Source organism: Limulus polyphemus, unplaced genomic scaffold (assembly GCF_000517525.1).
Source record: "Limulus polyphemus unplaced genomic scaffold, Limulus_polyphemus-2.1.2 Scaffold3476, whole genome shotgun sequence".
In the NCBI taxonomy this organism is placed as follows: Eukaryota; Metazoa; Arthropoda; class Merostomata; order Xiphosura; family Limulidae; genus Limulus; species Limulus polyphemus.
Window position 1 is genome coordinate 26,028 of NW_013669086.1, and position 8,283 is coordinate 34,310.

Sequence of the window (8,283 nt, forward strand, 5' to 3'; positions counted from 1 at the left end):
TAGTTGATACACCATTTGCTGAAACTAGCACAGCTTCTTAGTTGATACACCATTTGCTGAAAGTAGTACTGACTCTCCTATCAACTTAGTCAGTTTCCCTGAGTCATCCTATTTTAGTGTCTCAATGTTAGTAGTACTTACTTTCCTATCAACTTAGTCAGTTTCCCTGAGTCATCCTATTTTAGTGTCTCAATGTTCTCACCTTCCTTGGGTCACTCTTGTCTTAGTGTCTCATCTGTGTCTCTTTGTGTAGATTTTTTTTACGAGAGATAAAAAGTGAAATTTGAAACTCTAGGAGTTCAAACAGAAATAAGAGTGTGTTTGTATAAATATATATGATTAATAAATTAAAGATTAACATCTTAAAAAAAAAAAGGTAAACTCTGTAGTTTTCCACCTGTATGGTAACTCATTGCAGACTCCTCTTCCAATAGGATGGGTGTTCAGATGGCATCGTGGCAAGGAATCCCGGGACAGCCACAAATGGCTGCTGCAGCTGCGGCTCAGAGCCCAATTGGACAACAACCTGGAGTGATAGGTGCCTATCCTTTGCAGCAGTACCAGGCGCAGTAAGCACCATGGCATCACCTTTCTTACAACCCTTTCACCTCCAATCAGATGACTTTTTGGGATATATTTTGCAATCTTCTCCTCTACTAGTACCTGGCTGGCTCTTCTTGCTGACCACTGGTCAGTTGAATACCAGCCAGGTTTGTCTGGCAGAGGTGCTTGGTTGATTGGATGACAATTCCCCGTGGCTCGTCTGTACTCCTTGTCCTTGGAAGAAGAATAACTGGAGAGAAGCTGTGGTGTTACATTGGATCTAAATAATTGGCATTTGGCTGAAAACTGACTTGTTTAGATAGAAATACCTGATTTGTATTTTCTTTTCTTTTTCTTTTTTTTTTTTTTTAAGGCTGCATTTAGGTGGTGTAGAATAGGTAGAACTTTCCAGCCCAAAGCCTTCCAGTCACCATGTCATCTCTCCTTAAGTAAAAGAGTTATCCTGTAACATTAGTTTGAGTAAATGATGGGGTACATTACATATAAATAAATATATATATATATATATATAAGATAATTTCAGAGGTGTGGAGTTTCAAATATAAGATGTATCTGTAAATAGTATTGGTACTAGTAACAAACGTTGCTTTGCCTTAATTCATTAGCTTGGCCTCTCTGTAGTTCCATATACTTTAAAAGTAGACAACAATAATTCCTAACAATGGTTGCTTGGGTTTTGTTTACCAGTAGATGCAGTTGAGAAATCAGAGTGTAATTCTGTCTTGGAGTTACATGTGTATACTTGCACATTCACACAAGTATACAGATCCCTGATTATTGAAATGTTTGTGTAAAAAAAAACTTTCTCCTCGCTCGAAAGGATCCATAATTATTAATCCCAATTTTTGTTTACGTTATAAACATCTTGTAATTGGATTTAATTCACCCGGGCTTCATCAGTTGAGAGGATTTCACTAATTTCAAGCTTTCCCTTGATAAAAAGTTGACTCGTGTTAATTTTCAACTGATCACTTGATGAGAAACATCTCTATAGGCCACAGAGGTGATAAGACTGAGAGTGTTCATTTAAAACATGTGCAGGTACATTGTTTCTCAAGAGAAATTTTTCAGAGGTAGTGATTTAAGATTTCCAATGAACCAGTAATGACTTCTCCTTTATTTTACTTTTATTTCAAACGTGATGTGTGTAGAATTTTTGTTAGAAATTTTGCAGAATTTATAAATGTTTGAATAACTTGCAGCGCTACCATAAAACAAAAGCCAAAAAAAAAACCAGTCCCTTGCAATGAGAAATATATATATATAAATATTGAATCTGATATATTTGGGAAAATTGGAGGAATAACAAATAATCCAAGATAAAGTCTTAGTTGGATGTGATCTCAAAAATGTGCGATACAACACAAGTTCTGTATTTTTCATAAATATTTAGAATACCATAAAAAAAATGTCCCCTGATTTTCTCCCCCCCCCCCTTTTTTTTTCGTGTGTGTCAGACAAATGGTTAAGAACTGGTTGTTTGCTTCAGCCTCCTTGTGTTTCGCTGGAATAAATAATAAAAGTTATTTTTTCATATTGAAGATACTCGTTCTTTGTGGACAAGCAACGTTAGGTGTTTTCCGTTATGGGCTCTTATTGGAAACGTAGTTATCTTTAGCCCACTTTTAACTTAATGGCTCTAAGAAACGTACAAGTGATTTCCTCATTTTTAGTTGTTTTGTTTTTGTTTTTTTCGTTGGAGAGCCTCATCATTCAGTGCAAGAATGAGATAATGCTCGCGACTCGATATCACGTGACGTGTAATATATTTTCCAATTTTTGGGCAGAATCTGCCCGGTTCTCTGTGGAATAGTACGAAGAATAGATACGACGATCATAGTTTAGACTAGCATTAGATATTAGCCGTTAGTGGTAACCTTCTCTTCTGGTCAGGGATTATTAGTGGTACCCTACTCTTTTGGTCAGGGATTGTTAGTGGTACCCTACTCTTTTGGTCAGGGACTGTTAGTGGTACCCTACTCTTCTGGTCAGGGACTGTTAGTGGTACCCTACTCTTCTGGTCAGGGACTGTTAGTGGTACCCTACTCTTCTGGTCAGGGACTGTTAGTGGCACCCTACTCTTCTGGTCAGGGACTGTTAGTGGTACCCTACTCTTTTGGTCAGGGACTGTTAGTGGTACCCTACTCTTTTGGTCAGATATTGTTAGTGGTACCCTGCTCTTCTGGTCAGGGATTGTCACCGATCTGTACAGAATTTGTGTGTCGACGTAACTTGACAAACAATAATTAGTAGACGCCATATGTACTCGCCCTGTTGACTTACCCGTGTCTGTGTGTTACATTTGTGTTACTAACTCTGTTGTGCAATGTATATATATATAATATATATACTTAAGGTAAAAATATAAGGTAGATAGAACCCGAATAGCATCATAATGTAGAAGTTGGAATAAGACATAAACTGACCTATTTAATATTTAATGTGCGTGCGTGTGTGTGTGTGTGTGTGTGCTACTTAGATGTCTATACTCGAAAATATTAACCATTGAAGAGTTTTCAAATAGTTTTATAAATAAATACAGTTTGATTATTGACGGTTTGGGGAAACGAAAGAAAAAAATACTGATTCTCTGCTAATTTTGTACTGTTCTTATCCACGCGCGAAGCAAGCCTTCCACAAGGTGTAAACACTCCTCCAGAAGAACGGGGGGGAGTGGGCAATTTTGTTTTTTAACCAGTGATTTTGATAATAATAAAAAAAAAACACGATTATCACGGCTCAATCAATTTCTGTATCTTTAGTGTTTTTATTATGTACAAGCTATTGTCAGTGTCGATGTAAACCCATTTTTCTCTCTGATTCAGTGCAAAGCAGAGATGTCTGAAAGACGTCTCTCATTATCCGAAGTGTTGTTTGTGACCGACTGCTCGAACCATGAAAATTTGTAAAGTGTTATTAGAAGTACAGAGTGGCGAGTAGTGTATTAATAAGTGCACGTGAAACACGGGTCATAGCAATCTGTTGTTTCCTTTAGCATATAGAATCTTAAGAATAAAACTCATCAGAATGAAGATCATCATCACGAAGATGAGGTAGTAAAAGTACTATTTGTGTGATAAATTGTTGAAATTCTTAAGTATTGATAAATGACTGAAAGTACCTACTTACTAGTGTATGTGTAGATTGTTACGTTTGTGAAATCTTATCGAAAAATTGTGTTGTAAACACCCTCTTCTCCCCCCTCCCAAAAAAAATGAAGAATGTAGGCACGTAGAGAAAAACATGGAAATAAACAGGTGATACATTTTTTATAAAGTTGTTAGTTTTATTTGTTTACTGACCACGTGATTTTTAGATAACCAATGTTAACGTAAATCGTAGTACACCACACGAGGCTGTCTTTCTGTGCGGTTTTTACACTACTGGACACATCACTCGCTCTATGTGCAACTTTATAAAATGATCATTTATAGTTGGTACTTTCGGTGCAAAACGCATCTTGTGTAAGACAAGGCTTAACGGCTAGACCTGTCAAAGTCAACCATTCAATACAACACACTCCCCCGCGTATGCGACCACTCTTAATCGAAGAGGGAGTACAATGTCACAGTTATAATATCCACGGGTGAAACCGTGGAGCGTGATCAGTGGCGTATCGCGGCTCGAACCTTGGATCTTGCTATGTGCAGACTGGAACGCTACCAATAGGCCACGTTCGAGCCGTTTTCATTTTTGGAAGGATTGAGATTGAACGTATAGAAAGCCATTTGCATGGATCACTTGGACCTCATGGATACCAGTTTTTTTATGTGACACGTAAATACGGATTTTTGTGAAAAGCTGATCCACTGGTTCTTCTTTGTGGTTATGAACCAGTTAACGAAGAACCTGCACAACGTGAATACGTGGACGTACGCTAAACCCATCCGTTAGTGTTAACAACGAAAGATTATACAATTTTTTCAGGATGTCCTTCTAAGCCTTTATTTTGATCTCGATCAGGTTACGATCACAGCCCACGTACAACAGAGTTCACGTTTGGTGTAGATACTAACTAACTTCACTCTACTAATAAATTCATTTTCTGTAGAAAAACATTTCTTTCAAAAGGCATCCCTAACGTACACTTTTAAACCGTATACATACATACATACATAATTACATATGGATGGACGTCACGATTTATGGTAATGATACAACGATGAAGGCCTGTTTGAGCAACCCAATGATACACGAGGCCTTGTGAGTTGCCTATCTGGTACATCATAAATTCCCGTTTGTACTCGCATCAGTCCATCTTGTGGAGGAACTGGTAAGGTGATTGGTTTGCCACATTATTGGCAACCCATCGGTACAAAGATGGTAGCTCTTCTCGTGACGTCAGCACATTATAGTTCACCTTGGCGGTTATCTGGAGTCTCTGGATGTATAACTGACCATTAGAACTGTAACCCGCAACCAACGTAAATCCCTTGGTAAAACTTTCGCAATTAGCTTTGCCGGTTTCGTCTCGTAATTGATTGATCACCGATAGGACGACGAAGGCCTGGTAGTTAAGATGCTCGCCTAGTAACCTGAGGGTCGTGGGTTCGAATCTCCGTTATCGAACGTGCTCGCCCTTTCAACCGTGGGGGCGTTGTAACGTAACGGCCTATCCCACTATTCGTTGGTAAAAGAGTTGGCGGGGGGTGGTGTCGACTAGCTGCTTATCCTTTTATCTATCAATGCTAAATTAGGGACGGCTAGCGCAAATAGCCCTCGTGTAGCTTTGCGCGAAATTCAAACCAAACCGATAATACGGTGCTAACTTTTGCAGGCTGTTAAGTAAACTTATTCTTCCAATGTTGCGACATAACTTCTGCTTTTACATCTTTCAACAGCTGTTCGTTTTTTGTACACTGGGGAAGCCTGATAACACATCTCATTCATCGGCTAAATCCGCATGAATTAAGTAGTTTATAATTCCCAGAGAGTTTTGTACATTAGCAGTTACTTCCCATGTTGATTAACTTCCTCTATTCTCTTCTCTTTAGTTCAAAATTAGAGACGGCTAGTGCAGATAGCTCGTGTAGTCTTGTGCGAAAATCCAAAAACAGAAACAAGCACAACTCAATGGCAAGCTATTGAAATTTCTTCCCCATACGTTGTGTGCGACTGTTAGCCGGTTGTGGAGTAGCCTACTTTTACCCATACTTTTGTTGAAATGCAAACATTTCTTGTATTGAATGCCTTTATTACCACGGAATGAAAAATTCTGCGTCTGAAAGTGCGGAAATGTGGCTCCCTCTGCATGTGCAAATCACCACACTTCAATTGACTTGCAACAAGAAGATCAGGGCTTTGAACGTGTGTGATCATAGGTCACAGACATGGCCAGGAGTTAGGTGATTGGATATGCAAATCGTGAACAACCCTCCTCTCTTTTTCTCTCTGTTTACACACATAATTGGGGTGTTTTGTTTTAAAGGTAAACATCGTAAACTTCTCAAAAAGTTCATGCCTTTGTTTTTTACATACCTTTATTTTAGCTATACCCACGCGACTTATAATTATCTCTACGAGGAGTTATTTTACGTCAACACGGATTATCTAATTCGCGTAAGACAAACTAAAAAATGTATAAATAAAAGACAGAAAATTCAGATAATAATGCGCCTTCCAAAAAAAAAATGGGGGGGGGGGGGTATGATTGTAGAGTCCAGTTAAGCAGTATCATTGAGATAGTAAATGAAATACAAAATTTGATAACGTTTATGCTCTTCAAAAAAGAAAAACAAAATCGTTCCCATTTTCCCAAAGGAGCTAAAGTGAGCATGGATCTTAATTCATTCAACTTTTTTCAACATTAAAGTTTACCAAGAAGCCAATTTGTTAGAAGTTTGGATGCTCGTCTCACATGAGAATTCTCGCAAAGACTTTCAGTTGCCACATTTTATTTAACGCACGGGATCATTCCAGCTGCATCACACCATAAAACTCCAAATTACTTGCTTAGTTTCCTGGATGTGCGATGTACAACCAGTTCATAAATCCAAGCCTGATAACGACTATTGCGCACAAAAACTAAATTCCGTTTATTAAGTCGCTTTTATCACAGGTTTTGTTAGATCAATACAATGATTATTTTATCTTTTCTTATACTTCCTTTACAGCTCAGCGATCCGAAAGTGTTTAAAAAAACGAGAAAACGTTTTAGTCATTGTACTTAAACAAGGCTTAGAGATTACCTAAACTTCATCGGTGTTCAGATTTTTTGTCGTTGTTTTTTTTTCTTCTTCTTCTTTGAGTTAAATATCTCCGTACGCGAATAATGATTTCCCGCGAAATTTATAAGAGTTCGTGAATATTAATACAATGCAATTCAAAGGAACGTAATTCGTTGAAATTATGAGGAACCGGGAAAAAAAGTGTTTATGTTTATCCAATAAAATGCAAGAAAAAGTGTTTTTTATTGAAGGACGGAATTGAATGGGTTCGAGAGATAAAACGCAGTTTTGGTTCTCGTCGTTAAATTTTACAAAAAAAAGGGGTGTGTGAATACACACGAAATCAAGAAATAAAACGTTCCACAACTCTTGTTCATGAAAACGTGTTTCTAACTTTTTCGGTTTACGTCGCAAAGGGAGTTATCATAATTATACTATTGTTTGGAAAGATTCCAGCTTTATATATTTATATATCTGTAATCTTTGTCGTGTTAAAATCTCGTGATTCTTAGTACTTTAAAAACTTCAAGGAAACAAAATTTTTAAAACCCTAAACAGAGAATTGAGTTTTAAAAACTCTTGATTATTTTCGACTAAACGTAGAAAATTAAAGTTTTTTGTTGTTTTTTTTCTGACTGGAACACTCAGTCGGGATGCGATATTGATAGGCTTGTAAGATCTCGTGTCGCGAAAGTTATTAGCACGCGCACGAGTCTCGCATATCGACATATTAATCAATCAATAATGATAAATTAATTGATCTTATGTTTAAAATATAGTAACGCCAAACTTCAATATACGTATAATGAATATTTGAGTGGGAAAAATCTGTATTTTTTTTAACTATGGCTGTGTAAGTAATATATTTATTTATCGTTGTTCAAAATGCCACAATTTTGTGCATTTTAATTGGAAAATATTGGTCACATGAGTCAGAATATAATACGTCACATTTCGGTGACTTTGTTTTACGGTTTTTTTTTGTTTTTTTTTACCCTATATTAGATTAGATTAGACAAGCATCTTGCCAATCGATTTCGTTTCTAATAAATTAGGTTTAGCGATCCATTTGTGATACGAAAGGAAATTTGTCAGTGAGATATTTATTGTTTCCCCCGTGGATAACTTTACAGACTTACAACGCTAAAATCCGGGATTGGATCCCCCGCGGTGGACAGAGCAGATAGCCCACTGTGGTACTGTTTTTATTTGGTCCAGTTGTTTTAGATCTCATTCTTAATTGGCTACAACCCAACTTCCACAGGTTCATGTAATAACTTGTACGCATGCGTATTAATTATTAAACATAATTTGGTATTGTTCGTTTGTTTTTGAATATCGCGCAAAGCTACACGAGGGCTATCTACGTTAGCCGTCCTTAATTTAGCAGTGTAAGACTGGAGGGAAAGCAGCTAGTCATCACAACCCACTGCCAACTCTTGGGCTACTCTTTTACGAACAAATAGTGGGATTGATCGTCACGTAATAACGCTCCCACGGCTGAAAGGGCGAGCAAGTTTGGTGGGACGGGAATTCGAACCCGCGACCCTCA

At 37.5% G+C, this 8,283-nt stretch overlaps 1 protein-coding gene across 1 annotated transcript in view; it reads left to right on the top strand.

Annotated features, from left to right (window-relative positions):
* LOC106469420 (nucleolysin TIAR-like) overlaps positions 1 to 941 on the top strand; it is a 6,612-nt gene extending 5,671 nt beyond the window's left edge. Inside the window, exons 4-6 of the mRNA XM_013929914.1 lie at positions 29 to 126; positions 435 to 569; positions 917 to 941. Of these exons, the coding sequence (XP_013785368.1) occupies positions 29 to 126; positions 435 to 569; positions 917 to 941 (258 nt within the window). The remainder of the gene's footprint in view (positions 1 to 28; positions 127 to 434; positions 570 to 916) is intronic.
* The last annotated feature ends 7,342 nt before the right edge of the window (positions 942 to 8,283 follow it).